This window comes from Mustela nivalis, assembly GCF_964662115.1.
Source record: "Mustela nivalis genome assembly, chromosome: 7".
In the NCBI taxonomy this organism is placed as follows: domain Eukaryota; kingdom Metazoa; phylum Chordata; class Mammalia; order Carnivora; family Mustelidae; genus Mustela; species Mustela nivalis.
In genome coordinates this window covers 122,442,312-122,460,286 of record NC_139026.1, presented here as the reverse complement: position 1 = coordinate 122,460,286, position 17,975 = coordinate 122,442,312, and the positions used below count along the sequence as shown (strand labels likewise).

Sequence of the window (17,975 nt, the reverse complement as noted above, 5' to 3'; positions counted from 1 at the left end):
AGAATACTGGCAGAAAGGTCGGGAATGGGGAACTGTTTCGGGATACACTGTCCATGGTGTTTCCTCAGACAGAAAATGTCACCTTCAGCTCTAGTCTCCAAATCACACCCCATCTGCAGGAGCCACACATTTCCACCAGCTACCCCACAGCCTTTCGGCCTGTTTTCAACAGAAAGGCTCTTTAGGAAATCTGCTTTTCTCCGCAGCCTTCACTGAAGGGACCCAACAGCTTTTTTTGTTTTTTTACACGATCACACTGGAGGAAACTGGCATCAGGAAAAAAAATTTGCAGTTGCCTCAAAATTTCTTTACTATTTACTCATTACCTGATATTTACTTGAGAATGAATATTTCAAAGTTTCAGAACATAAATCTCAACAGAAAGGAATGGAATTCTGCTGTTTGCTATCTCCCTTTTCTGATCTTAAGTGGAGAACTCAGTCAAGTTGGGCAGAACAAAGGTCAGAGGTATTTCTCTCTGGAATACTGGGCTGGAGATGTATGCAGGGGCCCCATCTGCTTCCTACTGCACCCTTGAGAGTGGCAGCACAGGGAGCCCTAGCGAACTGGCCAGATATACCTCTGCCTCAGTCTTGTTCTTGTGGGTGGGGCTCCTCTCAGCACCTCATCTCACATCTAGAAGAGAAATTCCTACTGAGCGGCATGTAGGAGCAACACAATCCTGTACTTAGCTGGGTTACTAAGTGCGAGTAGACATGGCAAGCCAATCAGCTGCGGCTAGGAGTTAGGCACCAGCCATGCAGCCTGGCTGACTGCTAGCTCTGAACCGGAGGCAGGACTGCAGGTTGCTGGCCCAGGGGGACAGGTGAGCTGGCCCTTTACCCACGCGAAGCTGCCCTCCTGCTTGGCCAGATCCAAGAGCCTTTCAGTTGGTAATCCTAATTTACAAGGGGGAAGGAGTATGGTTACACACAAAGCTGTGCAATAGAAAAAAAAAAAAAAAAGCAAAACGTTGCTCTCCACCTTAGCCATAAAAATGTAGGAGCCACATTTTGGGTCCTTTTGGTTATAACACACCCAAATGCCTTCTAGTAAGAGGGCCAGCAACCAGGTAGAGGGCCGCTGATGGACTCATACCCACAGCCACCCACACCTGCAGGAAGGGACGTTGAGGCCAGGCAGATGACAAGAATCAAGAAGTTTGGCCGACTAGCCAGTTTAAAACAATAAAACAGCCTGTCCTTGCCTCTTTAATGGCTATGCTTGGAATGCTGGCTCCAGATAAAGACCTCTGGCAGAAAAAATAAATCTATTACCTCATTTTACCCCCATCCATAACAAGGGTCCCATTATACCTCAGCATTTTCAAATTCTGCCCTGAATTCCTTCACTAAAAACCAATCACAGTCATTTTTCCTGGCAAGGAGAAACATGCCAAAGGTAACACAATCGGGAATCTGGACAGCCACATTTACTAGGAAGTAAGTAATGGAGCAATCCGTATTTTTAGAGACTGGCCTTGTCAAAAGTGTGGCCTTTTGGACACTTCCCTATTCTTTCATTACTCTCTCCTGGTCCTTTAGGGATTCTAGGCAAGTGGTTGAAAACAAATTTGTCAAAGGATGAATTGGTGAAAATATATTACTTTTATTTACTTTATTTATTAAGAGTTTATTTGTTTTTAAGTTCTCTTTATACACAATTACGGTGCTCAAACTCACAACCCCAAAACCAAGACAAGAGTTGCATGCTCCACTGACTGAGCCAGCCTGATGCCCTGAAAACATTATTTTTAAAAATTTTTCATTTACTGTTTAAGAGAGACAGCGAGAGCAAACAGGGTGGGGGAAAGGGCAGAGTGAGAGGGAAGAGTATCCTAAGTAGGTTCCATGACCAACACGGAGCCCGAGGCAGGCTCTATCTCAAGACTCTGAGATTATGACCTGAATCAAAACCAAGAGTTGGCCACTTAACTGACTGAGCCAGCCAGGAGCCCCAAAAACTCATTATTTTTAAATCACTATTTTTTTATGTTGCCATTTGCTTTTTCCTACTTCTTTTTTTTTGGGGGGGGGGGTGGGCCGGGGAGGGCTGGGAGTGTGTGCATATGCTCCAGGGGAGATTTTTAGAAATTATTATCATATGTCTTTGTTTACTTAGGTTTTTTTTTGGGGGGGGGGAAGTGGTCATTTTTGTGAGCCTCAGAATTTTTTTTTTTAAATTTAAAAAACATGGTACATGCTCTTTTATCAGTTTAATTTGGTTGGGTAGCTCATTTCTAATTCATTTTCAACCAATTATACTCTAATTCTCTGACAAGTTTTTCATAATTTAGAAGTTCTTAAGGGATTTGTCCAAAAGCAAACTGGTTAAAAATATGGATATTCTAGGATGCCTGGGTGGCTTAATTGTTAAGCGTCTGCCTTTGGTAGGGGTCATGATCCCAGGGTCCTGGTATAGAGTCCTGCATCTGGGTCCTTGCTCAGCGGGGTAGCCTGCTTCTCTTTCTGCCTGCTGCTCCTGCTTGTGCTCCCTCTGACAAATAAATAAATCTTTAAAAAAAAAATATGGATATTCTAGTTCACAACTGGTAACTTTGGTATATACTGTGATCTTACAATGTATGAACACTTTCTAAAAGAACATTTTATTTATTTATTCCTGAGAAACTGAGTGGGACAGATCATAGAGATTGCAAATTATTTTGAATTTTTAAATTAAGAATTTTTTAAAAGATTTTATTTATTTATTTGTCAGAAAGAGAGAGTGCGCACAAGCAGGCAGAGGCAGAGAGAGAAGGCGGCTCCCTGCCGAGCAAGGAGCCTAAAGTGGGACTTGATCCCAAGACCCTGGGATCATGACCTGAGCCGAAGGCAGCAGCTTAAACGAATGAGCCACCCAGGCATCCCTAAATTGAGAATATTTTGATTAGGTAATATATACATATGGTTTAAAAATTTAAAGGACAGAAAAGAATATAGTGTCCTTTTGCCTCCCAAAGAAAACCATATTCCCAAGTCTTAAGTATCCTTCAAGTGATCTGTGCACTTTAAAGTATCTATATTTTTTCATTTTTGTTTTTTTTTTTCACATTTATGTTTTAAATTTAAAATTCATTTTTGACCAATGACATTCACTTTATTCATCAAGGCAACTTTCTACCATTAAAAAAATCTGCATAGCTAGAGTTGAGAAGTTTTCATAAAGTCATAAAAAGAAAGCTTCTTATGGAAATGACAGTGTTTGAGCAGACCTGTCTGAAAAGAATTCACTTAATATGTAAAACAAAGGGGAAAAATTGTTTTCTACATAATTTCTCATTAATTTAGAGCAGTAATAACGAATCTCAAATGACACACTGGTGAGTATGAATCATTCAGGGAACAGATCCCCAGATGTAAAACTTTCCTAAATAAAAATGTAGCCTCATTAATATGAGGCAATGAGGTCAGGGTACACTAGCTTAAGATTTTATTAGCTCATGTTGGTTGTTTATCACACACCCAGTGCAGAATTGTGGTACTGAGGGGCAAGACGTTTTATATTTTGTAAAGTGATAACCCTAAAATATTCTTTGATTGGTATCATGAAGTCACTGGTCAAAAAAACAGTTCATTCCTTTATTAAATCACTGAGGACACTCTTCCTGTACCTTTAACACTAACTGCCCAAATGACACAGATACCATTGTTGTTTTGGCATGATTGGCATAATTATGTGAAGATAAAATTCAGCACAACCTGAAAATGAACTCAACCCAGGACTTGACATGACTTCCCCCTCTCAAGGTCAAACTCACTGGTGCTTAACTGATAACATCACTAAGGGATGCATGAGAAGACAAACAAAACCCACACTATTATTTATAGATCTTCTTGTTAAACCTTACTCAGAAAGCTTTGATACTTAATGGTGAAAGGAAATGCTTTCCTCTTTAGAATAGGAACAACAATAACATCAGTCATAGACAAGAACTGCAATGTTAAAACTTTTCAGGCAGCATGATTCAACATGTAGAAAATCCTCAGGAATCTATAAAAAAGCTGCTAAACTAATATATAAGTTTAACATGGTCCCAGGATACAAGGTCAACTGACAAAAATGCATTGTATTTCTATATACTAGCAAGTAATAACTGGGAATTGCAGTGCAAAAAGTACCCCTTACAATACCATCAAAACTGTTAAAATGTTTAGAAATAAACAGGACATAATATAAATACAGTCTATATACTTGAAAGATGGCTATCTTGGACATACACATGGCCAGCTAGACCACTAAATTGAAGAGCCAGGCCACCTCCGCCTTCTCCTGACAGTTTTTTGAGATTTCAGTTGATTTTTATAACTGGCCACTTGTTTTTCCTCTTCAGGGACTTTAAAACCCCACTCATATGTTTTAAACTTACCCGTAAAGCGTGAGCCCATGAAATACTAACCCCAACCCCGACCCCAGTGAAAGCAGAGCCTGAGGCTCATGTGAACCCTTCTACATGAGACCTTGCTGTTTGGTATGCTATGTGATTTCCAGGGGTTATAATTTATAAACCTTTATTTTTTCAAAGTTTACTGATGGTTATTGTTGAAGGGCATCTTGCAATCATAAAAGGAATCACAAAGGCGAGAACAACCACAACACTGGCTTTTCATATGCTGAGACAGGCACAAATACTACTAAATGCTGCTGAGAAAAATTAAAGACTTAAATAAAGGGAGAGATGTATTATATTTACAGATAGAAAGTCTTAAGATGTCAATCTCTGCAAATTGATCTGTATATTAAACACAATCTTTTTTTTTATTAAATATTTTACTTATTTATTTGAGATTGAGAAAAAGAGTGTGTGCACATGTGGAGAGAATCTCAAGCAGACTCCATGCTGAGGGTGGCGCCTGATGAGTGCTCAATCTCATACCCTGAGATCTTGACCTGAGGTGAAACCAAGAGTCACATGCTTAATGAGTCACTCAGATGTTCCTTAAACACAATCTTAATAAAAATTCCAGTAGGGATTTCCACCCCCCCCAAGTAGAAATCAGCATGCCACTTCTAAAATTTACACTGAAATGCAAAGGCCCTAGAATTGCCAAAACAAATTTTAAAAAATAACAAAGGTGAAGGACTAACACTACTTGATACCAACACTTGTTACAGTTATAATCATTAAGATAGCATGGTACTGACATAAGGATTGACACACACTGTATGCATATATCATTACTGTAACAAAACTGAGTTCAGAAGTAGACCCCAAAATACAGGATCAACTGATTTCTGATGAAGAAGGGAAAATAATCTAATGGGGGAAGTGCTCATCTTTTCACTGAGTGATGTAAATAAGTGTCCATTCGGAAAACAATGAACCTCAACCATTATACTTCATGGCTTATACAACAATTAACTTGAAATGGACCATAGATGGAAGAGTGAAAGCTAGAACTATAATAAAATATCCTACAAGAACATCTTTGTGACTGCCAAGGCAGGTAAAGAAGTTTGAAAGACAAACTGCATGAACTAAAAGTGGACTGATAAAATGGACTACAAGAAAGTAGAAACCTACTCTGAGACACTGTTAAGAGAAAATGAAAAGGCAAGTTTCACACTGGGAGTAAATATTCATCACACATATATCCGCAAAACACTTGTATCCAGAATATGGGAAGAACACTTTTTTAAAAAATTTATTTATTTTTATTAGTTTCAGGGTAAGAATTCAGTGATTTATCAGTTGCATACAACACCCAGTGTTCATTACATCAAATGCCCTCCTTAATGCCCATCACCCAGTTACCCCATCCCCCCACCCACAGCCCCTTCAGCAGCCTTCAATTTGCTTCCTAGAGTTCAGTGTCTCCTATGGTTTGCCTCCCTCTCAATTTTCAACTTATTTTATTTTTCATTCCCTTCCTCTGTGTTAATCTGATTTGCTTCTTGGAGCACTGGGGGTGGTGCAAAAACAAAGAATACTGTTATGCTGAAAAGAAATTAAAAAAAAAAAAGAATTAAAAAAAATACATGGAAGAATTCCTACTCAACTCAATCAATCAGTAAACAGGTATTCTGCCAAAAAAGATACAGGAATGCCAACAACACATGAAAAGATGCCAGTATCAATAGTCATGAGAAAAACGTAAATTCGAACTGCGAAGAGATACTGCCACGCACCTATTAGAACGTTAAAACTTAAAAAGACTGACAGTATCAAATACTGGTGAAAATGTGGCGCAAATTGAATTCTCACACATTATTAATGGGTGTGTAAAATGGCACAACCCCTTTATTTTTAAACATTTTTAAAGATTAATTTATTTTTAGAGAGAGAAAGTGCACATGCATGTGCAAGGGGAGGGGCAGAGGGAGAGAAAGAATACCAAGCCGACTCCCTGTTGAGTGTGGAGCCCCACATGGGCTTGATCTTGTTGAAATCAAACCTGAGCCAAAATCAAGAGTCAGATACTTAACTGATCGAGCCAACTAGGCGCCCTAGTGCGACCCCTTTAGGAAATATTTTGGCAGTGTCTTTTTTATTTGAGATTTTATTCATTAGAGAGAGAGCATGAGCAAAGGACTGGGGGAAGGGGCAGAGGAAGAAGCAAATTCCCTGCTGAGCAGGGAGACCGACGCAGGGCTCAATCCCAAGACCCTGGGATCATGAGCGGAGCCCTAGGCAGATGCTTAACCCACTGAGCCACCAGGAACCCCTAGTTTAGCAGTTTCTTATTAAGCTAAACATACATATAAACATACATCATAGTATTTGACCTGGAAATCCCATTCTTAGGTATTTACCTGAGAACAAAAACACATAGTCACAGAAAGCCTTCTACCTGAATACTGGTAGAGATTTTATTCATAACAGCCCAAAACTGAAAATAATCCAACTCAGATGTCCATCAACAGGTGAATAAATAAATTGTGGGGCCTATCCAGCCACTAAAATATTCAACAATAAAAAAAACAATGGACTATTAATATATGCCACAACACAGATGTATTTTGAAATATGCTGAATGAAGAAAGCCAGATACAAGAGTGTGTTCTGCACGATTCTATTTAAGTGAGACTCACAAGAAGGGCAGAAATTATGATCCATGTGAACATGGATCTGTGATGAGTGGGGGAAGACAGAGAAAATCGCGTAAGTCACTCATGGGATGGAAGTGTCCTACATCTTGCTTGTGGTGGTGTCTAGGTTGATCAATATTTTATAGTATCATACAGTTAAAATGTGTGCCTTTTACTGTGTGAAATTTAGGCCTTAATAAAGTTGATTAAGAAAGAGACCAATATTTGCTTACTTTGGCAGCATGTATACTAAAACTGGGAAGAAAAATACCAAGAGAAGTCTTTGCTCAAGCGTCATTACCACAGCCTTTATTCCCATCTGAATTTCAACTTACATTTTCAAATCCTTAATCAATTTCCTAATCTGCAAAATGGGGACACTGTCTATCTGGTCTGGTTTTAGAAAAAATTATACAGTTGCTCATTATTTGTGGATTCCCATAATTGCTAAAATTTATTAGCAAAATCAATAATCAATATTTGGGGTGTCTTTTTGGTCATTTATGGATGTGAAGAGCAATGAAAAATATGAGTTGCCCAATGCACACATTCCCAGACAGGGTCAAACAAAGTGACATTCTTGTTTGTTTCAGCCCTCATATTGTAAGCAAATGTCCTTTTTGTTCATGTTTTTCAGACTTTGTGCTTTTTGTGGATGATCTTGCTATTCAAAATGGCCCCAAGCATAATGCTTGAAGTGCTGTCTAGGGTTCTTTAATATAAGAAGGCTGTGTGTGCCATCTAGAGAAGATATGTGTGCTAGATAAGCTTCGTTCAGTCATGATGTATAGTGCTGTTTGCTTTGAATTCCATGTTAATATATCAACAATATATATTAAATATGGTGTCTAAACAGAAACACATGTAAAACAAGGTTATGTATGGGTTGTTGACCAAAATCTGATAAGAGGCTCTTAGAAACCTACACTTATATTCCCTGCTAGGTACAGTGACTCAGTATCTGCTAATTCCATTAGTGATGGCTTTACAAAATATAATTACTGTGAATAAAAAAAAATAAACTATACATATATTATTAGCTCTGTCCTTTTCTGAAATGGTTTTGAATTTTTACCATCTTGATTACTGTCATCTGGCTTTTCTACAGAAGGTAAGTCAAGGGGCACCTGGGTAGCTCAGTGGGTTAAGCCTCTGCCTTTGGCTTAGGTCATGGTCTCGAGATCCTGGGATCAAGCCCCGCATAAGGTTCTCTGCTCCATGGGAAGCCTGCCCCCTTCTCTCTTTCTGCCTGCCTCTCTGCCTGCTTGTGATCTCTCTGTCAAATAAATAAATAAAATCTTAAAAAAAAAAAAAAAAGTAAGTCAATGTGGTCTGACCTGTGCAGGACACAGCAGGCCATGTTCCCATTTTGATCTACATGGTTTGACACTGTGGTTATACTCTTAGCTTTTTATTTTAAAGATATATTTATTTATTTGAGCAGGGAAGGGTTGAGGGGGAGAGGAAGAGAAAGAAGCATAGCCTCAAGCAGATACCCAGCAGAGCATGGAGCCTGATGTAGCGCTCAATCCCAGGACCCTGAGATCATGACCTAGGCTGAAATCAAGAGTTGGTGTCTCAACCAACTAAGCAATCTTAGAGCCACCTTAGAGCCACCCTAAGCACCCAGGTGTCTTTTGGCTTCTTTTAATTCTTAAAAATTTCACAGCTTTTCCACAAACTGCTATTAAGTTAACCGATTTCTTCCAATTTGAGCCTATTATTTTCCTTAGCTATATCACTATTTCTTTCTTCAATATTGGTGAATATGGAATTTCATTTTTTGAGCCATCCATCCTTGAGAGCTGTATTGTTTCCAAATCTCTACTCATGGGATCATAGATGTCTATTTTACTTGTCAAGTAGAGCTCTAATGGGCTGCTATGAATGCATACTTAGGCAAACAGATTTACCCTCTGGACTTAAAAATCCATGTTCTCAGACACATTTAATCCGCAATAAACAATCAAACTTTCCATATGTCATCAATTTTTACACGACCCAGTTCATGAAATCTCTTCCTGTCCACCTGGCTATGGATCGGTCAATTTGTAATGTTTTTAGACGTTGAAAACTTTAAAATTTTTAAACTTTCTAAGTTGCCTCTGAGGAGCATTCCACACTGATCACTCAAAAGCTCCTTATTTGCTATTCTATATCATTGTTATCTAAATTACTTCAATCTTTCTTCTGTTGTTTGGAAGAGAAAATATATTTAAACAAAACTCAAGAGAAAGGTGATTAAAAAAAGATAAGCCACCTGTTTCCTCTAAATAAAAAAAGGCAGGGGCAATTGGATGGTTAGAGTGGTTTAAGCTCCTGACTCCTGACTTGGGCTCAGATCACAGCCTCAGGGTCATGAGATCAAGCCCTGTATCAGGCTCTGAGCTCAGTGGAGAGTCTACTTTAGATTCTCCCCCCTCCCTCTGCAAACTTGCCCCCGATTGTGTGCTCTCCAAAAAAAAAAAGAAAGAAAGAAAGAAAAAAAGCACAGCACAAACATAATCTGCTGTGACAATCAATTAGAACATCTAAATCAACTTCTTCCCCATGCAGTACAAAGTTTCTGTTTGCTAATTTAGGTCACTGCGTACTTACTCTGTTTGGATGGCCTATGACAACATGATTACACAATAAGCCCTATATTGCCAATGACAGGTAAGGAAAAACTAAATACATATTTTGGATTTAAATAAAAGAATTTAATACTCTGATAAAGATAATAGGATTAAAAGACTGATCTCACTGACAAATCATAATTTCAATGCAAGCAAGTACGTCCCTGTCTGGCCCACCCACCCCTTCTCATCACTGATCTACAAAAGCACATTAAGACCTCCAATGAAAGCTCCCAAGATCTAGAGTAACTGAGAAGTAATTCAATGATTTTTAAATTATTACAGTACCTTACAATTCTTATATATGAGACACAAGTGAACAGGGACTCTGATGGTACCCTTGGTTCAAAAAGGAATACGTTTCTTTCATGAGAAGGGGATTGCTCAAGGAGCAGCCTGGAGTTCAGGTCCTTGGCAGCCTCTCAGCTGTGACCTTCTTCAAATACATAGCTCTATTTTAAGCTTATGGGATAAACAAATCTATTCTAAATGAGCCATTAAAAATATTGCCATTTTACCTGGTGATTCACAGACCTGTACCCCTGGGGATAAAAATATATGTTTATAAAAAATAAAAAATTAATAAAAAAAAAAAGGAAAAAAATATTGCCATTTTGAGTGCCTTTGGTCCTTATTAAGAATTAATAAACATTTTGTTCTTTTCTTCATTAGTTAAAAGTTAAAACAAACACCTCTTGGGAAGGGAAATCCTCTTAAAAATATAGCTTTTGTAATATAACCTTAGGAATAACACAAGTGTCAGACACAGCACCTTCTACTCATATTGAGTAGACAGAGTTTGATGAAATTTAAGGCATGTACATGTTTTTTTTCTGTCCCCTATAAATCTAAATCAAGTATCTCCCACAACCAGCTTCTATAAGCATTGTGTGCTACCATAATACCATCTTGGCAGAAACCTGATTTATTTCTAGCTAGAGTTTAAATCCCAATGTAACAATAATCCTACCAATTTACTCAATCTTAGGATGATATCACCATTCACTTTGGAAAATCAGGTTGCCTGGCAGAGGAATCTCCTAAACAGCATTTTTGGGGTGCTAATTTGCACATGGTTTGACCTCTAACTCTTCATGTGTATGATAAATTATATCTGCAAATCTCAAACTCCCTGAGTTCTGAGATGTTTCTGTTTTTCAATCATTGTTCACAGCTTAAATTCTGCATTCATTTTAGTTACAGGTTTTGAAATTTCTTTAAGTCATATTTAGACAAAGTCATACTTTAAAATGATGAGATTTTAGTGTTTCTATTAAAGAGCTCCACAATATTGTAAGGGCACAGAGAACCATATAGATATGAATTAAATGTCATGTGAGTCAGTGAATTAATTTGCAAAACAAGAGGTAAAAATAGAAATGAAAGAAGGAACCTAGCTTGATGTCAAAATATCAAGATTATGTCAAGGTTGATGAGTATAATTATTTATATGGGAAAAGTCATATTATCTGAAGAATTTGAGTGCTGAAAGATACACTTCAAGATCATTTACTCCACGCTTCCTCATTTTCTAGGTAAGAAAACTGAACCCCAGAAGAGGCATTCTTTTGCTTCTGTGTGCCCATATAAATACCAGAGTTTTACTCTGATTAAGAAGCAACACTGCACACTCTATACCCAAAATACATAGAAACACAGCTCTCAGTTTACCTTCCAGTTTCTGAACAAAAAATCTACATGAATGCAGCCATCAATAGCAAGAACATGGAAGGTGATGGTATTCTGATTTACCACCTAAAGGTCAATGTTAAATTTGATATCAAACCAACACAACAGAAAATAAGTAGGCAAAACGTGTAAGCTTAACAAGTATTTGTTTGGACTATGTCAATCAGGAGCAAACAAAGTGAACACTCTTCCTTTTCCAGAGCCATAAGAAGCCATGTAGGCCATAAGTACCTGTTTGAAGTCAGGGCTATTTAAGGCTATTCAGAAATTTGGCATGTTCTTCTCCTCGTGGTAACAGGGTTTCTCCTCCTATCTTTGGTCCTGTTTTTTCCTAGAAAAATGAAAATAGTTTAGTGAGAAATGGTTCAACATTTTTTGCATGGATTACTAAAACAGGTCACCTTGCAAACGACCTACCTTTAGCATTCCGTCTCGTTCCCATTTGAAAAGGCCACAGTTACTGAAACAGAAAAGGGGATTTACTCAGTAGTGAGCTGGGACGCATAGTCAACCGGGTTCACTGCACTTGCAGGAAGAATATTCCCCATTCAAACAGAAGATGATCAAGGTAACACTCATATTACAGGCTGTGCTCTAATGCTACTGAAAATACACATTCCAGTGATTTGAGAAATGGTCTTCAAATCTGTCAAAAGCTAGATACTTCAGAGATGGAACACTCAGTGATAGTATACAGGGTATGCACACAGCAGGTGATGCACACAGGTTTCCCCTGCTGGGCATCGGGAAAAGACTCAGAAGAGGAAGTTAGCCCTCTGATGCCATACAGTCAAAGACTTCTCCCTTCCCCTCTTCTGGAACTAAAAGCTTGTGATAAGAAAGAATTATTCTTCCTCCTGATCTGCCTAATCCTTCTCCTCTTTTCAAACCTAAAGATGTTTACTTCTTATTGTTCAAAGGGCCTAGAGACTCTTATTCTTGTTTTTTAACATGTTATGTGAGTCTGACCCTGAGCAGAGATGTGGCTACTACAGAGAAAGTTTATTTTCCATGATATTCACTCTGCTGAAACAAACAAAAGAAATTGTTAACTCACTGAAATATGGCTGCCGGCACTCTTGGATTTGAGAGGCTCTAGGGCACAGGAGATTGCCCTACCTGCTTCATCCTTCTTCCTAAAAGTCTAGGCTACTCCAGCCCTGAGAGTCCGTCTGCATACTAGTGGCCTTGGTCCTAAGCCTCTGCACCACCTCCCTTGTCTAGAGAGTAGCTCATTATCAACTGAGAAAAATTTTCTAGACTATTGGTAGATCAATGATGAAATTACATATAAGAGAAATTCTAGTCAGGGGTCAACAAATTACTACCCATGAGCCAAATCCAGCCTGCTACCTGCTTTTGTAAAGAACGTTTCATTTAAACATAGCATGTCTATTTGTTTCTGTATTACCTATGACTGCTTTTGAGCTACAACACCAAAGCTGAGTAGTTATGAAACAGACCGCCTGGTTCACGAAGCAAAATATGTTTACTATCTGGGTTTTGACAGAAAAAGTTTGTCCCATTCTGCTCCAGGTCATGAATTGACAAGAAAAAAAGTCTAGAAAAGCAGTTGTTACAAAAGTCACAGCGCCACCTGGAGGATGGAAAAGCATCTTGCTCTTCAATTTGTGAGTTGTACTTCCTGCTTATTAACGGAATTTTTCAAATGTTTACATAAGCTCTTAAGTAAATGTTTTACATAAGCTCATAAAATATTTTGGAGAAATCAAGTATCAATATACAGATAGATACTTTCAACAATTATAATCAAGATCATAGCAATTTCACAAACCAACCCCCGACAAGATAATAAACTAGCATGGGGTCTGGGTCCCCTCCCCAACCCCAATCAAGTCTGGAGACACTTGGAGTGAAGTAAAGAAAACCCAAAAAACAAACAAACAACCAAATAGGTGGTGAGACTATCCTGGTGAGACATTCTTGGGCAGACTGAAGGTGATCTTGAAAGTGCCTCAAATTCCAAAGACTCATATAAATTCTGTCCTTTAAGAATAAGCCAATAAAGTCAGAAATTATTTTAAAAAAGAATAAAAATCAATCCCATATATTTGAAATTTAAACAACATTACTAACCCTTGGGTCAAACAGGAAATCATCAAAGGCATTAAGAAATCCTTTTTTTAAAATTAATTAATTTTTAATAAACATATATTTTTATAAACATATATGTTTTATAAACATATATTTTTTAATTTTTTAATAAATATATTTTTATAAACATATATTTTTATTCACAGGTCTGTGAATTGCCAGGTTTACACACTTCACAGCACTCACCAAAACACACACCTTCCCCAATGTCCATAACCCCACCCCCCTTCTCCCAACCCCCCTCCCCGCAGCAACCCTCAGTTTCTTTTGTGAGATTAAGAGTCACTTATGGTTTGTCTCCCTCCCAATCCCATCTTTCATTTATTAAAAAAAAAATATTTAAGTAATCTCTACACCTAATGTGGGGCCCGAATTTACAACCCCAAGGTTGCATGTTCCTCCAACTGAGCCAGCCAGACACCCCAAGAAATACTTTTAACTATAGGCCAAACGTTGTGGGTGACACTAAAGCATAAGTACTTAGAGGGAAACATGTAGCTTTAAACACATTGATGAAGGAACAAGAAAAAAAACTGAGTAACCTGAGTGTAAGCAATTAACTGATGTTGGCAAAAGGATACAGAACAAACCCAAAAAAACAAGGGCAGAAAGATTAAGGACAGAAATCAGTAAACAGAAAGAAAACCAATAAATATTAAGAGAGTTAAAAAATGGTTTTCTGAAAAGAAAAAGAGAATAAAGAGACTTCTGTCAAGGTTGATCTTAAAAGAGAAGAAAAATAATAGCACAAAATACAGTAAATGTCTATTAATAAAAAATAACAAGAAACAGAATAAAAACAATGAAAGTTTATTAGGAACAACCATACATCAATACATTTAAAAACCTAAATGAAATGATTAAAAGGAAAAAAAAAAAAAGCTGAAATTGGCAGAAGGGACCATGAACTGAAATGGTTATCAAGCCACCTTGGGCCCTAAAACCTGGGTCTGGGCCTAAGCCTAAATAACTTCACAGTTGAGATTTATTAAAACCTTAAGAAATAATCGCTATTTAATATAAATTATTTCCAGAAGCTGCTCAGTTCATTTTATGAGTCTCATATAATCTTTGTTCTAAAACCAGGTAAAGCCTATATAAAAACAAAAGAACAAAATAGGTCTAATTCACTTACAAATATACAGTGGACCCTTGAACAAGATGGTGATAGGGGTATCGCCCCCACGCCGTTAAAAATCCTCACGTAACTTCTGACTCCCCCACAACTTAATTACTAATAGCCTATTGCTGACCAAAGCTTTACTGATAATAGTCAATTAACCCAACTTTGTATATGTATTGTATATCGTATTCCTACAATAAAGTAAACTAAAATAACAGTATGGAGTTTACTCAAAAAATAAAAATTAGAACTATCTTATGGCCTAGTAATCCTGCTACTGGGATTACTCAAATAAAATGAAATCACTAATTTGAAAAGATATATGCACCCCTGTTTACTGCACCATTATTTACAATAACCAAATTATGGAAGCACACACCTACACACACACAACAGAATATTACTCAGCCATAAAAAAGGGAATAAGACCGTGCCATTTGCAACAACATGGATGGATCTTGAGGGTGTAACAGTAAGTGAAATACATCAGTTGGAGAAAGGCAAATACCATATATGGAACTTAAGAAACAAAACAAATGAACAAAGAATAAAAGAGACAAACAAGAACAACAAAAAAAACCCCAGACTCTTAAATACAGAGAACTGGTGGCTGTCAGAGGGGAGGCTGGTGGGGAGATAGAATGGATAAAGGGGATGTCAGATTTAAAAAAAAAATCAAGGGGGCACCTGGTTGGCTCAGTGGGTTAAGCCTCTGCCTTCGGCTCAGGTTATGATCTCAGGTTCCTGGGATGGAGCCCCGCATTGGGCTCTCTGCTCAGCAGGGAGCCTGCTTCCCCCTCTGTCTCTGCCTGCCTCTCTGCCTACTTGTGATCTCTGTCAAATAAATAAATTAAAAAATCTTAAATAAATAAATAAATAAATAAATACATAAATCAAGTAGGGTTTACCCAAAAAATGAAAGGAAACTTCTGGAAGTAATGTCACTATCATAAGGTGAGCTGTTCCTTTCCTCTCTCCCACTTTGGTTTACAAGGAAGTAGACATCTATAATCCCTGACCCCTGCAAAAAAAAAAAGCACCTATGCACAGCATCCAGGTCACCAAGGGTGGATGGGAGCAGAGAGGGCAGCAAAGGAGGAGAGTGGTCATGGAAATGGCAAGTCAGCAACACCCTTTTGGCAGGAGGTGGAGGGTGAAGGTGCTGAGTGGGGGTCAGCCACCCACTCTGCAGCTTCTACAGCTACAGGGTCCCCTAGAGGGACCCCAGGAAAGTGTCTCCTCCTTCCTGTCCAGGCATTTGGCCAATGGACTTCTGGGCTCACCCAAATACCCAAATGCTAAGTACACAACTCCCCTGAGTTGGCCACTGCCCCCCCTCATTTTTTTTTTTTAAGTGCTCACAGCCTAGAGAAACCAAAAACATGTGCTATAGTGCCACCTTCTGGAAAATAAGAAAATAAGAAAATGCTCCTAAATACAGGTTGAATTGTCAGAATCAGAGTGAACAAAACTTAGCCCAAGATAGGTGTTCAGTATTACAAATGCAATCACAGAGACACTCTTCAACAGGCACCATGAAAAACCATTGTTATACAGTATTAAAAATAAAAACAAAAACAACCTGACAATTTTCCAGCAAATGAGACTAAAGAATAGTGCGATCTAACCAATAAAGAATTTAAAACAGCTTTTATGAAGAAATTCAGTGAGCTACTACAAGAAAACTTAGAAAGGCAACTCAATGGCCTCAGGATTAATGAACAGAACTTCACAGAAGAAATTCTAAAAAAGAGCCAAACAAATTCTGGAGCAGAACAACTCATTAAATAAGATGAAGACTGCAAAAGAATATATTGGAAATAACAGCAAATCAGATGGAAGAGAGAATTAGTGAATTAGAAGTCAGGAAACTAAAAATGATTTAGGTGGAAGAGGTGAGAGAATGAAGATGTTAAAGATTTTATTTTGTATTTGATAGATCATAAGTAGAGAGGCAGGCAGAGAGAGTCTCAGAGAGAAGGAAACAGGCTGCCTGCTGACCAGAGAGCCCAATGTAGGACTTGATCGCAGAACCCTGAGATCATGACCTGAGCCAAAGGCAGAGGCTTTAACCCACTGAACCACCCAGGCGCCCGAGAATGAAGATGTTAAAAAAGAAAAATCCTCTGAGATGCCACATCGAAACAGATCCCAGTGTAAAAGCCGATGTAAGAATGATGAGTATTCCAGAAGGGGAGTTTATTTAAAGAAGTAATAGCTGAGAACTTTCCAAACCTGGTGAAGGAACTGGATACACAAATATATGAAGCTAGTAGAATGCCTTCTTAACTTAATGCAAGAAGACCTCTCCAAGAAACAATTACATCAAAGCGGTCAAAAGTCAATGATAAAGAAAAAATCTGAAAGGCAACCGGGGCAAAAAAAAAAAGATAGCAACCTACAAAGTATCCAGCTATCAGATTTCTCAGCAGAAACTCTACAGACCAGGAGAGAGTAGAATGACATATGAAAAATATTCAAAGATTAAAAACTGCCAGCCAATAATACTCTATTCTGCAAAGTTATCCTTTAGATGGGAAGGAGAAATAAAGACTTTCCCAGATAAAAGCTGAGGACATCACCACTACTAGACCTGCCTTATAATAAGAAATGCTAAAAGCTCCTGGAGCTGAAACAAAAAGAAATACACAAAACTCCGATTAAGGTGATATTCAGAATTAGAAAACTGTTAACCCTTAACTAAAATAGCATATTAAACTCTTAATTACAGTATAAAGATTCAAGGAAAAGAGAATTAAAGTATGGCTACTACTTGGTGATGACATCGCAGTACAAAGGAAATAATTTGTGTCATAAAATACAAAAGGGGAAAAGAAAAAAAGATGAATCCTTTATAGGTGAAGACAAATTGCTGACACCAGAGAAAAGATTATTTTACCAAAAATATGTTTTATGTGAACCTCATGGTCACCACAGGCAAAGATCTAGAGAAGAGACACAAAATATAAAAGGTGGGGAGACTGAACAAATCACCATGGAAAACCACCAACTTATAAAAGTAGGCAGAAACAAACAGAGGCAGAGGCTCTTCTGGTGCTAAGATTCTGCAGCCCACCTGAGGACATAATGTTGGAAACTGCAAATCTGACCTCTGCCTTATAGTTTCCTGCTGGCTGCCGCAGCTGCCCTTTCTGATGGTGGAAGCAGCAGCTGGAGAGGCCCAGAGGGGCCAGGGGGAGAGCAAGACCACACAGGCTCCTGGCCCAGAAGCTCATGTCCGAGCCCTGTTTTGCCAAGGAAGGGTCGTCCGGTGGTCCCAGACCTCCAGAACGTGTCCAAACCACACTAAGGGGCTGGCTCTGGCTAGGGGGTCAGTCCTAGTTTCCTGGCTTTTGAAATTACCATCCTTTAAAAAACAAGACAAACAAAAACACCCCCCC

At 38.3% G+C, this 17,975-nt stretch overlaps 1 protein-coding gene and 1 pseudogene across 15 annotated transcripts in view; both read right to left on the bottom strand.

Moving 5' to 3' along the window:
* The window catches only part of LOC309869061 (heterogeneous nuclear ribonucleoprotein A1 pseudogene), a 361,742-nt pseudogene that overhangs the window by 270,947 nt on the left and 72,820 nt on the right, over window positions 1-17,975 (bottom strand). The window lies entirely within an intron of this gene.
* The window catches only part of MCM10 (minichromosome maintenance 10 replication initiation factor), a 41,934-nt gene continuing 29,591 nt past the window's right edge, over window positions 5,633-17,975 (bottom strand). For 8 of the 14 annotated variants that reach the window (XM_082739523.1, XM_082739524.1, XM_082739517.1 and 5 more), the window contains 2 exons: window positions 11,754-11,796; window positions 10,550-11,667 (listed from right to left, as the gene is read on the bottom strand). In XM_082739523.1, the coding sequence (XP_082595649.1) occupies window positions 11,584-11,667; window positions 11,754-11,796 (127 nt within the window). In that variant the 3' untranslated portion in view covers window positions 10,550-11,583. Of the gene's footprint in view, window positions 5,939-10,549; window positions 11,668-11,753; window positions 11,797-17,975 lie in introns of those variants that run through there. The other 6 variants (XM_082739527.1, XM_082739526.1, XM_082739521.1 and 3 more) reach the window with 1 other exon arrangement.